Source organism: Scomber scombrus, unplaced genomic scaffold (assembly GCF_963691925.1).
Source record: "Scomber scombrus unplaced genomic scaffold, fScoSco1.1 SCAFFOLD_128, whole genome shotgun sequence".
NCBI lineage: Eukaryota > Metazoa > Chordata > Actinopteri > Scombriformes > Scombridae > Scomber > Scomber scombrus.
The window spans coordinates 61,195-75,245 of NW_026910736.1; the positions used below are offsets into that span (position 1 = coordinate 61,195).

The following is a 14,051-nucleotide window of genomic DNA, read 5'->3' on the forward strand; positions in this document are numbered from 1 at the left end:
ATAAACTAACCCTAACCCTGACCCCTCACCCTAACCCTGACCCCTCACCCTCACCCTAACCCTTTATAAACTAACCCTAACCCTGACCCCTCACCCTAACTCTAACCCTTTATAAACTAACCCTAACCCTGACCCCTCACCCTCACCCTAACCCTTTATAAACTAACCCTAACCCTGACCCCTCACCCTAACCCCAGATCTGTGAAAGCAGAATATTGCTTTGAGCATTTACATGTTTGTCAAATGTATTTGGCAAAATATGCGTCAATATGTGAAGACATACAGTTTGTTTCTAGAGCACTGGTTCCCAGTCAGGTCCAGGGAGGCAGGCTGGGTCCAGGGAGACATGCTGGGTCCAGGGAGGCAGGCTGGGTCCAGGGAGACAGGCTGGGTCCAGGGAGACAGGCTGGGTCCAGGGAGGCAGGCTGGGTCCTGGGAGACAGGCTGGGTCCAGGGAGACAGGCTGGGTCCAGGGAGACAGGCTGGGTCCAGGGAGACAGGCTGGGTCCAGGGAGACAGGCTGGGTCCAGGGAGGCAGGCTGGGTCCTGGGAGACAGGCTGGGTCCAGGGAGACATGCTGGGTCCAGGGAGACAGGCTGGGTCCTGGGAGACAGGCTGGGTCCAGGGAGACAGGCTGGGTCCAGGGAGACAGGCTGGGTCCAGGGAGACATGCTGGGTCCAGGGAGACAGGCTGGGTCCAGGGAGACAGGCTGGGTCCTGGGTCCAGGGAGACATGCTGGGTCCAGGGAGACAGGCTGGGTCCTGGGTCCAGGGAGGCAGGCTGGGTCCAGGGAGACAGGCTGGGTCCAGGGAGGCAGGCTGGGTCCTGGGAGACAGGCTGGGTCCAGGGAGACAGGCTGGGTCCAGGGAGACAGGCTGGGTCCAGGGAGACATGCTGGGTCCAGGGAGACAGGCTGGGTCCAGGGAGACAGGCTGGGTCCTGGGTCCAGGGAGACATGCTGGGTCCAGGGAGGCAGGCTGGGTCCTGGGAGACAGGCTGGGTCCAGGGAGACAGGCTGGGTCCAGGGAGACAGGCTGGGTCCAGGGAGACATGCTGGGTCCAGGGAGACAGGCTGGGTCCTGGGTCCAGGGAGGCAGGCTGGGTCCAGGGAGACAGGCTGGGTCCTGGGAGACAGGCTGGGTCCAGGGAGACAGGCTGGGTTCTGGGAGACAGGCTGGGTCCAGGGAGGCAGGCTGGGTCCAGGGAGACAGGCTACCCACCCTAACCCTCACCAAGACGCATTGCGATCCAATCACTCCAACCACTTGCAGAGGTGGTGTGGGAAGCATCTGACCACATATCTTATGTAGTGTAAACACTAATGATCCTGATGCGTCCCAGACCAGGTCGTAACAAGGAAATACGTTATCAGTACAGGACGTGGTGGTTGTTCTGGTTCCAGAGTACCAGCGGCGGATGTGATGTAATCAGGTGATCAGCTGGAGACGCATAACAGATACAGATGTGAACAGAAATGTGTCTCAGCTGTTCACCTGTGATAAGATCACCTGAGATGCAGGTTAATGTTTTAAACAGGTATGAACTGCTGTAAACAGGTATGAACTGCTGTAAACTGCTGTAAACAGGTATGAACTGCTGTAAACAGGTATGAACTGCTGTAAACAGGTATAAACAGGTGTAAACTGGGCCTAGAATGACCATCATTATGCAGTAGAAGTGGAGGGTGTAAGTAGTGGTTTATCTGTTGACTTGAAAGAGCAGTACACAGAAGTCTTTTGGAGTTCAGAAACCATTTGAAAGGGTTCTGATGCCATGAGCTGAACAGGACTTAACTGAAAGTGAACCAATGTGTAAATCAATAGAGAAAGCATTAAGCTAGTGTTCATCGGACCCAGCCTGCCACAGCATGCCTCACTGCCCATCCAGTGATTATTTAATGATCACAACATTATTACAAGTTAAGAGAATATTAACATCACAATGAGGATAGAAGAGTTTCACAGTGCTTAAAGTATTAATAATGTTAATCAGCTGCAGATGGGTTGTTCTGTTACAATACAAACTGCAAACTACAGTATAGAAGTTTCTGCTTTGCTTCTAAAAGATGTGATGAACAGGACAGACCCTAATGCAGCCAGGTCCAGGGTCCAGCTGGAACCAGTGCTGTAGAATACATCATCCTCCATCATGTTGTAGTTGTGTATGTTGAAGACCATCAAACTAAACTGTGATGCTTCCTGGAAGCATCTTCAGCCTGTTGTAACTGTGTGATGTGTCTCCGTCCCGCTCATGTCTGGTGTCACGGTGAGTAACCGGCGGTGCCGAACCTCCGTAACACAGAGTTAGAGTCATTAGATTTATTTAGTCTTGGTTGGCGAAGACATTTTTAGTGGATTAGTGATGTTTTATTAAAGTAAACAATTAGAAACTATTTTTGATAACGAATTGTGATAATTATTATAATTTGATCAATAATTCCCATCAATTATAAAAACATGTGACTCACCAACTTCATCGCTGGTGACATCACAGCGACAATAGATGAGGAAGTTAAAAGTCTTAATAACCACAAAGTCACAACAAAATGTACGTTCATGACAGTTTTAGTCAAATGTTTATAGCAGTTTACCATCTGCTGATGTCATAGTGATGTCATCATATCTGCTGATGTCATAGTGATGTCATCATATCTGCTGATGTCATAGTGATGTCATCTTATCTGCTGATGTCATAGTGATGTCATCATATCTGCTGATGTCATAGTGATGTCATCTTATCTGCTGATGTCATAGTGATGTCATCATATCTGCTGATGTCATAGTGATGTCATCTTATCTGCTGATGTCATAGTGATGTCATCATCTGCTGATGTCATAGTGATGTCATCTTATCTGCTGATGTCATAGTGATGTCATCTTATCTGCTGATGTCATAGTGATGTCATCATATCTGCTGATGTCATAGTGATGTCATCATATCTGCTGATGTCATAGTGATGTCATCATATCTGCTGATGTCATAGTGATGTCATCTTATCTGCTGATGTCAGCAATGAAATTGTCGAGTATGAATTTGCTCTTAATAAAGTTACGGTTGATTATCTGCAGCCATGTTTTTATCAGATTTAAAGGATTCACTGAATCTAGTTGATGAAATCTATCAACATTAGTCCACTAAGAATTTCTTGAGTCAGTAGTATTGATTAGTTGACTGGTTTGTTCTAGTCGTCAAATAAATAGTTAATTAATAGAAATATATATATGTGTATATTTAGTATGTTCATAGTAAAAGGTCAATGATGTTTCCATAAACCTGCATTGATCTGAAGACACTAAATGAATGAAAGAACATATTAGTTCTAAAGTGTTGATTAATAACGATAAACTGGAACATCATTGTCTCCTTTAAGAGGACATGAGGTGTTGTATCATTGTCTCTTTGATTGAGAGCACAGAGACATGATGATTAAATCTGCTCATGGTTGTGTTTCGGCAGCTTAAAAAGGGACCCCCGGTGCCCCCCCCACCAAAGGCCACCCCCACCAAGGAGGTGGCAGAAGAACAGATCATTGACCTGTTTGGAGGAGAGTTCTTACCAGCACCTTCACCATCGCAGGTCTGTGAACAAGAACAACTTCTAACAACAACGTAGAGCTGAGAGCAGCTTACCTATTACCTGTTTGTGTCCACAGCCCAATGAAAGACCCGGAGAATCTCTTCTCGACATGGACTTTGACGCTTTCCAGCCTGATGAAAGTGTCTCACCGATACCACAGGTACTGTTCTTTAGTTCATTCTTATTAAAATGGCCGCAGAATGGTCTGAAACATACATTTTCTAAGCTGGGACCATCAGGAACTGTAGGATAGTATCTGTATAAACGTTTCTTGACCACACTAACCATATAAACAACGTGTGTTCTGGCCTGCAGACAGCTGTGCCTTGGGACATGTGGTCGGTGAGTACCGTCTGTATTATAATGTTACACTATAATACAGTTACTAACTATAATGCTAACCCTAACCCTGTTTATGGGGTGAATGGGGAATTCATAAACATGTGTTTTAAATTAAACACTTGTGTCTGCACGTATGAAGCATTTTAAATGTCTTTCTGTTTATTTTTCAAGGCGAGTGCCCAACCAGCAGAACCTGTAAGTCTACACTGTTACACGTCATCACTGTTTGTTTCAGAAGAGTGAGTGCTGTGTTTAAGTTCAGTGTGCAGGACATTGATGATTCATTCCAGCTGAACTGGCTGCACAGAGATAACAACGTTTCTTCTATTCTAGTTCTGTTGGTCATATTTTTCATTTTTAGCCACGTTTTACTTTACCAAGAATTTACATTGAACAGGTCTTCCTGAAAGCACGTACCTGCAATCTGTTAATTAATCTAAGCGCAGGTCAAAGTCTGTCTTTGTACATCAGTCTTAAACCGTTCCTATATATACTTCATGCAGTGGCCTTCCAGCTGAATTCCTTATTGTGGGTTTGGAGTCGGGGTTGTCAAACTTTAATTCCCTGAATCTTCCAAACAGGCTGCAGACACCGGCTTTGTCGCTGACTGGTCTGCTGACTTTGGCTCAGTAACAGCAAACGGAGATGCTGCTTCAGGAGCTGAGGCCCCTGCATTTCCTGGGGCCCCTGCTGGCCCTGGGGCCCCTGGGGCCCCTGCTGCCCCTGGGGCCTCTGCTGCAGGGCCAGAGGGGGCAGAGGGCGAGGCACAGAGTGGGGCTCAGGGCTGGCCCCAGGGAGATGCCTGCCAGCCAGGTGGAGACGCAACTACACCTCCTCAACCGGAGGACAGTGAGGCAGCCATAGCACCTGAAGATGAGGTTAGCAGCTGGGACCACAATCCTGTAACTTACCCCAACCTCCATCCCTCTGCAGTCGGAGGTGATGAAGCTGAGACAGAGCAGGCAGATTCAGGGGGAGACGTAGCAGGGCAGGAAGACCGCAGGAAGTCCACTCCAGGACTTATTTTCACCAACGAGTACGGTGAACAGATTCAGGACAGCACTGAGGATAGAGTGGAGAAGTGGTCCAGGTCTCCAGATGGGTCTGGGTCTGAGTATGAGACTGCTGAGGAATGGGGTGATGGAGGTCAGGGGGGGGGCTGGACAAGTGCTGATGATGAACTTTTATATGAAGATCCTCCCCATTGGGAGGATGCTGCAAAAGGTAGAGCTGATGGTGAGGCCTCAGATCAGCCACAAACCGCATCAGCAGACATGACAAATCCCCCCAAAGCACAGGGAGGTGCGTTTGATTCCGACCCCTTTGCTGAAACACAGGGAGGAGGTGCGTTTGATTCCGACCCCTTTGCTGAAACACAGGGAGGAGGTGCGTTTGTGTCTGACCCCTTTGCTGAAACACAGGGAGGAGGTGCGTTTGATTCCGACACCTTTGCTGAAACACAGGGAGGAGGTGCGTTTGATTCCGACCCCTTTGCTGAAACACAGGGAGGAGGTGCGTTTGATTCCGACCCCTTTGCTGAAACACAGGGAGGAGGTGCGTTTGAGTCCGACCCCTTTGCTGAAACACAGGGAGGAGGTGCGTTTGTGTCTGACCCCTTTGCTGAAACACAGGGAGGAGGTGCGTTTGATTCCGACCCCTTTGCTGAAACACAGGGAGGAGGTGCGTTTGATTCCGACCCCTTTGCTGAAACACAGGGAGGAGGTGCGTTTGAGTCCGACCCCTTTGCTGAAACACAGGGAGGAGGTGCGTTTGATTCCGACCCCTTTGCTGAAACACAGGGAGGAGGTGCGTTTGATTCCGACCCCTTTGCTGAAACACAGGGAGGAGGTGCGTTTGAGTCCGACCCCTTTGCTGAAACACAGGGAGGAGGTGCGTTTGATTCCGACCCCTTTGCTGAAACACAGGGAGGAGGTGCGTTTGATTCCGACCCCTTTGCTGAAACACAGGGAGGAGACAGGGTGGGTGGTGTTAAATGTGATCCATTTTCTGAGACCTCAGGAGAAGGTGATCTTGTGTCCACCAGTGATGGAGGAACTGGGTGGGATACAGATCCGTTTGCCAACAGTCTCCCAGCAGCGTCTGCAGATACTGAGGGTCCTGCCACCAACACCACATCTTGGCAGGAAGTCGGTAAAGATATTGGCTTCAACTCTTCTGTCACTCAAGAAAACTCTGCGTCCTTCTCTGGAATTAAAGATGTAAACGTTCCCAGAATTCACAAAGAACCAGAAAATTCAGACATGTCCGAAGATGAGGCTGCAAACCGGAGATTTGGAAAGTTGTACCAAGAGCTAGATACAGAAAAGGAAGAGGTACTTAACTTCCTCCCCTTCTCAGTGTGATATATTAGCATAGAGTAGACTAGAAATCTGTCTTTACCCTCCCACAGATTGAGCAACCCCACCTGGATCCCAACCTGAGCCTCTCCTCTTGTTTGCTTGTTCATCCCATAAAACATTTTCACATCAAATTCAGATTCGTCTTATCTTCAGTCTTCTAATCTTAATTTGTGTCTTTGCAATTTAATTTAGGTGAACAAAGAATTTAACGGATTTTCACAGGTAATTGTTCCATTTCTTCTAAAAATGTTTGTTATTTATTGTGGTCACTAATTACTCGATCCAGTCACTATCAGTTATTAGTTAGTTTAACTTTTGAGCAGAACAAAGACAGAATGGACAGAAACACAAATACATCAGTGTGCTAAATAAACGTATAACTGTCATTACTATGGATCCACCGTCTCTCTCACCAACTATAAATAACTTTTCCAATGACTCATTTCAGGCTTTACTATTCTGGTCATTTATGAATAAGAAAGATCTGTTAGTAAGTTTGTCACAGTTTTGAGTTTTAATGTTATAGTTTTATGAGAAGTTCATAAAGTCTGAAACCAACTTTCCAAAGTCTGTGAGAAATTCTGCCCCTTGTGGTCATTTCAGAAAAATTACAGCATAGGTCAAAAATTCAGCCAGTAAAACGATGTGTTGATATAATCGACTGTTTATTTCATTATTAGGATGTGTTGATATAATCGACTGTTTATTTCATTATTAGGATGTGTTGATATAATCGACTGTTTATTTCATTATTAGGATGTGTCGGGTCATTTAGGAACATACTGACCCTCGCTGCATCATTATATCATCAAACAGCAAACGTCCTGCATTTAATTATTTTCCTTCTCTTCTGTAAATAATTGTGTTTTTAGGTCTTGATTGCGAGTTCTGACTCTTCTCTATTTTTAATACATGCACACTGAAGGATGCAGCTGCTTCATCCTTTTTTGCTGATTTTGATAAGATGGTAAGTTAATGTTTTTAATGAAGTACATATATCATTAAAGTTATATGATGCAGGATGGCTATCCATTGATCTCATAGTTGTGTAACTTTCCTCTGATTGTACCAAACTAATAATGTGTGTTCTACTTGCTCATCATTTATAAACGTGACTGTCCTCCCAATAAAAGCAACACAACAGGTCATCATGTATCTCACCCCAAAATGATGTATAGCTGTATAGTTATGTTTGAGTGACAACCTAAACAATAGCAGTGGTGCAGTTCAGATGATAAAAGGTGTAGAAACGTCCTCAGTCAGCGACGGGCGGGTGAATGGAGGCTTTAACCCAACACGTGCCAGATTCAAAAGTTCTCCTACACGTATTGTACTGGAGGTCAAATGACCTGTTTCAGTTGTTTTAATTTGGAGGACTTGTTGCTATAAATGTAAAATGTAAATGTAGTTCTGATATCAGCTCTGCTCCATTCTGCTGTGAGTTCTTAGTTGTGCCATTTCCCATCTGGTATCAGTTTGTATCAGACAGTGCTGTCAACATGTTTGTACCATGTGGGAGGAACCTCTAACTATCGATATAGACAAGTGACAGCTCGTGTTAAGAATCAGAGCCTGTAACTGAATTTAGTGCAAAATGTCAGCCGACCAACTATGTAACTGTTAAAAGGACTGATCACTGTCTTTGTTTGCACATTTGGCAAAAGAGCGAAGCCTCTGAGACACAAGCTACTGCTCTAACAGAGCCTGCGGAGCAACCAGAGGGGTCTGCAGCTCCCCCTCCTGGAGAGGTGGAGGAGCCTGCAGCTCCCCCTGCTGGAGAGGCTACTGAACAGGTGCAGGAGCCTTCAGCTCCCCCTGCTGGAGAGGCTACTGAACAGGTGCAGGAGCCTGCAGCTCCCCCTGCTGGAGAGGCTACTGAACAGGTGCAGGAGCCTGCAGCTCCCCCTGCAGCTCCCCCTGCTGGAGAGGCTGCTGAACAGGTGCAGGAGCCTTCAGCTCCCCCTGCTGGAGAGGCTGCTGAACAGGTGCAGGAGCCTGCAGCTCCCCCTGCTGGAGAGGCTGCTGAACAGGTGGAGGAGCCTGCAGCTCCCCCTGCTGGAGAGGTGGAGGAGCCTGCAGCTCCCCCTGCTGGAGAGGTGGAGGAGCCTGCAGCTCCCCCTGCTGGAGAGGAAGACACAGCAGAAAGCTGTATTAGTCCAAAGGAGAAGTTTGCTGTGAGTTTTTGATCACAATACCTCATTGTAATTATCTGTCAGGCTTCACCTGTGATTCTCATCATCATCATCATCATCATCATCATCATCATCATCATCATCATCATCATCATCACCATCATCATCATCATCATCATCATCACCATCATCATCATCATCATCACCATCATCACCATCATCACCATCATGACAGATCATTTTACCAGTAGCTTTAATTAACGTCTAAACCATTACATGTTGAAAGAGTTCTGTTGGCTCTGAACATTAGATGACTTCAGTAGATCCGGTGGGTTTTAGATCCGGTGGGTTTTTAGATCCGGTGGGTTTTAGATCCGGTGGGTTTTTAGATCCGGTGGGTTTTAGATCCGGTGGGTTTTAGATCCGGTGGGTTTTTAGATCCGGTGGGTTTTAGATCCGGTGGGTTTTTAGATCCGGTGGGTTTTACATCCGGTGGGTTTTAGATCCGGTGGGTTTTTAGATCCGGTGGGTTTTAGATCCGGTGGGTTTTTAGATCCGGTGGGTTTTAGATCCGGTGGGTTTTAGATCCGGTGGGTTTTTAGATCCGGTGGGTTTTAGATCCGGTGGGTTTTTAGATCCGGTGGGTTTTACATCCGGTGGGTTTTAGATCCGGTGGGTTTTACATCCGGTGGGTTTTACATCCGGTGGGTTTTAGATCCGGTGGGGTTTTAGATCCGGTGGGTTTTAGATCCGGTGGGTTTTTAGATCCGGTGGGGTTTTAGATCCGGTGGGTTTTAGATCCGGTGGGGTTTTAGATCCGGTGGGTTTTAGATCCGGTGGGTTTTTAGATCCGGTGGGTTTTAGATCCGGTGGGTTTTTTGTCAGCTCTTTGTCTTTTATCCACAGTTTTAATACTGAATCAGTATTTTTGTCAACAGTAATTGAATAATTGAATAATTGAATAATTGAATAATTGAATAATTGAATAATTGAATAATTGAATAATTAAAGATCCATTGCAAATAAATTGTATATTTTTTAGATGTAGTTCTATGAACACTATTCTGTGTTCTTCTTCTTTTATTTCTCCATCTTTGGGTTTTCTGAGGACCTTGTGAATGTTTCCTCTGGTTAATTGAATTTGAGAGCATATTTTACACTTTGTATACTAAACTGAAATATCTGTTTAACAAAGAACCCTTCTCAGATACCAGCAGCAGTTTAACTGATTATTTTATTTACTCGTCCATGACTGCTTGAAATGTAAAATCTGTTTGAGCAGCAACAGTCAAAGTAAAGTTAAACTGAATGATTTAAGTTTACATGCATGTGTGTTTTACTCATTTCATGAAACCCATTTTCATTTGAGTAAATATGTTTCACCAGTAGATTAAAAGGAATAACTATCATGCTTTAATGTGATTAGTGATGTGTAAGTTAAGTCACTGAACTGTTATTTCATTATTTCAACTGAACCCTCAGATGCCCAAAATGTAGTCGACATATGTTTAAACTTATTGAGCTGCAGCTAACAGTAAGTTCTGTCTGCACACAGACTCCTTCAGCTGAAGAGGCCAAAATATCTCCAACTGAAGCTTCTCCATCGGTAAATATCACCAAGATCATTATTTAGTTATTATATCAGAAGACCTGATGACACCTGGAGCACCAATAGATATAATTTATCATAGTAGTGATTCTACTCCTTCATATATGAATGTAAATGAGTAACAACTGGATCAGTGTCAGACCAGATGTTGATATACTTGTTTTGTGTACACAGGAATCAGTTTCAGCTCCAGAGGAACGGAGGGAGAGTCCTGTGGATGAAGCTTCGGTAAATATAATAGCATAATCAGTTTGGATGATCGCTGTATCCGATAGAAGCTCAGAAACACAAATCATATAGATAATGTAAAACAGGCGAATGTGTCTCAAAGGTTTTGTGAAAATGACCAGAAGTGATGATACAATCAATAAATCCTCATTTATTTACATTAAAGTTAAAGAATCCTGGTGGTCGAGTGGTTGGGTTAGGGTCCCTGGTCCCTGGTTCCTGTTTCCTAACCCTGTTTCCTGGTTCCTGGTTCCTGGTTCCTGGTTCCTGGTTCCTGGTTCCTGTTTCCTAACCCTGTTTCCTGGTTCCTGGTTCCTGGTTCCTGGTTCCTGGTCCCTGGTTCCTGGTTCCTGGTTCCTGGTTCCTGTTTCCTAACCCTGTTTCCTGGTTCCTGGTTCCTGTTTCCTAACCCTGTTTCCTGGTTCCTGGTTCCTGGTTCCTGGTTCCTGGTCCCTGGTTCCTGGTTCCTGTTTCCTAACCCTGTTTCCTGGTTCCTGGTTCCTGTTTCCTGGTTCCTGGTCCCTGTTTCCTGGTTCCTGGTTCCTGTTTCCTAACCCTGTTTCCTGGTTCCTGGTTCCTGGTTCCTGGTTCCTGTTTCCTGGCTCCTGTTTCCTGGTTCCTGGTTCCTGGTTCCTAACCCTGTTTCCTGTTTCCTGTTTCCTGGTTCCTGTTTCCTGGCTCCTGTTTCCCGTTTCCTGGTTCCTGTTTCCTAACCCTGTTTCCTGGTTCCTGGTTCCTGTTTCCTGGCTCCTGTTTCCTGGTTCCTGGTTCCTGTTTCCTGGTTCCTGGTTCCTGTTTCCTAACCCTGTTTCCTGGTTCCTGTTTCCTGGTTCCTGGTTCCTAACCCTGTTTCCTGGTTCCTGGTTCCTGTTTCCTGGTTCCTGGTTCCTAACCCTGTTTCCTAACCCTAACCCATCTCTGCCAGTTTCTATCTAAATAAAGGCAAAAAGTTAAAGTTCATGTTCAGGATCATCAAACACAAATGAACAGTTATCTGTTTACTGGAAGCTGTTTGATTGTATGTTTTAAACTTGTTTGCTTATTTCGGGCTCCAGTTTGACTTTTATAGTTTAGTAGAAGCTGCAGCTTAATGTCGACACTGTAAATATCTTATTGCAAAGTTTTAGTTTTAGTTTAATAGACCTGCGGTAATGATGTATCATTGGATATCCCCTATATCCCTTTCATCTTTTGTTCATAGATTATTGAATAATATAATAGTTGTAAATTAAACTGCTATGATCATATTAATCCTAAAGTAATCAGTTGTATTGTATTAAAGAGAGAAAGTGAACGTTATTAACATGAGGGCTAAAAGCTGTTTGTCTTCTGTAGGAAAAGATGCCGATCCCATCCGTGGTAATTGAGCCTGCTTCCAGTAATGAAGGCGATGATGACCGTGATGCTGACATCATCTCTCCCACCGCCACCAGTGATAACGACGTAACTGCTGCAAACCAAACCATCAAACACATGAGCCCATCAGGTGGAGTCTCAGGACTTCCTGACGACTTTCTGTACAAGGTGGGACCTTCTTCAGATAACTCACGCTGGCACACTTGATAAATGTGTTTTTGATTAAATGCTCAAGAGGGATGCAATTTGCATTCAATGTCATAATCTCAAAATCTTAACTCTGTCAAAACAGACTGTGCAGTTGATGTTTTTACAGCTACACACATCTGCGTGTCAACAGGAACGAAACTTCATGCAAACACAGAAAATGTTACAAAGTCAGAATGATGTCACAAAAAGCACCGATCCTTCACATCAATCAGAGTGATCAAATACATTAAAGTCAGGACATGTTGGGACATAACAACGACTCAGTTCATTTACATATTATAATGTTTCATTCATTCATAGATGGAGATTTCTGAATAGTCTAATTTGTCCCAAACTAACACTAAGTAAACACAATTAAAAAAGGGTTGGTGTGGCCACTTAGTTGTCCCTGCAGTGCTGATAGTGTTCTTCTTCCTGCAGGTGGAGACCATCCATGACTTTGAGGCTGCAAATTCTGATGAGCTAGAATTGAAGAAAGGTGATGTGGTGTTAGTGGTTCCCACTGCTTCAGTAGAGGATCAGGTAAGCAAAGTCACTAATGTAAGGCCTCCACCATGTTAACAGATCTATGACCATGAACATGAGTGTATGTATGTCGCATATGACACAACACATGTTTTTAAACATTCAATGAGGTCAGTGATTTGAACTCAGGCAGGTAATCATGTGTTTTTCTTCTGCTGTTGTTGCAGGATGCTGGCTGGCTCACTGGGTTCAAAGAGAATGACTGGTTAGCACTGGGAGTTAGTGCTGTTAAAGGACTTTTCCCAGATAACTTTACGCAGCGTTTGGAGTAAGAAGACTCTTCAGCTGGTGGGAAAAAATAAGCATAAGTGAGAGACATGGGTGCATAAGTCATCTAGTTAGCATGTAGCCAACCCCTTTTTCTGACAAAACAAAACAAAACAAACCTCATAACCTGCTGCAGCGGTCTGTTGGACAACGATAGGCTACAGAAACTAATTCCCAGCATTACAGAACATTAATAAGCATGATGTGATCGTATGGTCTACCCTTATCTGGAAATAAGATGTTTGGTTTAGAGGGAATATTGCAATCTGTACATGTTCACACTTACAAAGCAGGAACATTGTTTCTGAAGAAAAAAAAACCCAGCAAAACAAAGAAACAGCTGTTCCTGTGTTGTGCTGATTTTGTTGCTCTGCTGTTGAATATACCAGAATTTGTAGTGCTGTGATCTGTTTAAATGTTATTGACTATAACATAAAACTCTTGAGTTTGTTTGTTTTTCAGATGTTATCACTGTTATCACTATTTGTGTGTTTCTGTAAATCATGAGTGTGTGTGTGGGGATGTGTTGTTTGGCATATGTGGTAAAGAAATAAGTAATTGATGGGTGTTGCTGTGGTTCTGCCAAAAGAAATATTGACCTGTATTATCTTATCATTGGGGCACAAACTGTCCATGTCAAGCATGAAAATCTAAAATATTTATAATAGTAAAAGTTTCAAGACAAGCAAATAAAGTATTTCCCTGCTAGTGAAAATATCTTTCTGTAACTAATGTCTATAAAATCTTATTTTCAAGTCATCCAGAAGGAGGTTTAATCTAATCAGCTGACAGAGAAGGTGTTAACCAATCCAATATGCAATCTATGTTGTTGGCATATATCAGGTATCATATCTCAAACTGTATTACAACAGTTTCTAAATCAACAAGTATGATGTAATTTTTTTAAATAGTGAAGTTAAACCTCCGTGTGGACTGTTCTGTGATGTACATACAATAAGCATTTATGTGACAGTCAATAAATAAGAGTTCATAAGTTAAAATGTGTCAGTTATGTTAAGCCAGATGTAGCTGTGACCTCAGTGTGACCTCATCACTGATCTGAGTCCTGCTACATGATTCTTTAAGTTCCAGCACAAAGCAGTAAGCAGGGTCAGTAATTACCCATCAACTGGGCAGGGTTAGGGTTCCTATGTCCACTACCAGTTTGTTTGTATCTTGTAGTTCCCTACTCTGTTTTTAAACACCTGACTTCAGTTCCTACTCCTGGGTTAAACTTGGGGATGTAGGAATGTAGCACGGATAGTTTTCTTGTACAATTCTCACCTCAATCTAGATGTTAGGCTAGTATTTACATATTTAGATTTCTTCCAGTCTATTCTTCTTTTAAGATGCATCATCGAAAGTGGGCCCCAGGATCCTAACCCTGACCCCTCAGCTGAGGAAGGCCCTAAAGAGGTCGACCCTAACCCTAACCCCTCAGCCAG

At 44.2% G+C, this 14,051-nt stretch overlaps 1 protein-coding gene across 1 annotated transcript in view; it reads left to right on the top strand.

Moving 5' to 3' along the window:
• The window catches only part of amph (amphiphysin), a 30,278-nt gene extending 16,696 nt beyond the window's left edge, over positions 1–13,582 (top strand). Inside the window, exons 11-21 of the mRNA XM_062415374.1 lie at positions 3,458–3,577; positions 3,654–3,737; positions 3,893–3,919; positions 4,091–4,114; positions 6,472–6,501; positions 7,205–7,246; positions 9,967–10,017; positions 10,195–10,248; positions 11,584–11,772; positions 12,235–12,336; positions 12,507–13,582. Coding sequence (XP_062271358.1) covers positions 3,458–3,577; positions 3,654–3,737; positions 3,893–3,919; positions 4,091–4,114; positions 6,472–6,501; positions 7,205–7,246; positions 9,967–10,017; positions 10,195–10,248; positions 11,584–11,772; positions 12,235–12,336; positions 12,507–12,611 — 828 coding nt within the window. The 3' untranslated portion in view covers positions 12,612–13,582. The remainder of the gene's footprint in view (positions 1–3,457; positions 3,578–3,653; positions 3,738–3,892; positions 3,920–4,090; positions 4,115–6,471; positions 6,502–7,204; positions 7,247–9,966; positions 10,018–10,194; positions 10,249–11,583; positions 11,773–12,234; positions 12,337–12,506) is intronic.
• The last annotated feature ends 469 nt before the right edge of the window (positions 13,583–14,051 follow it).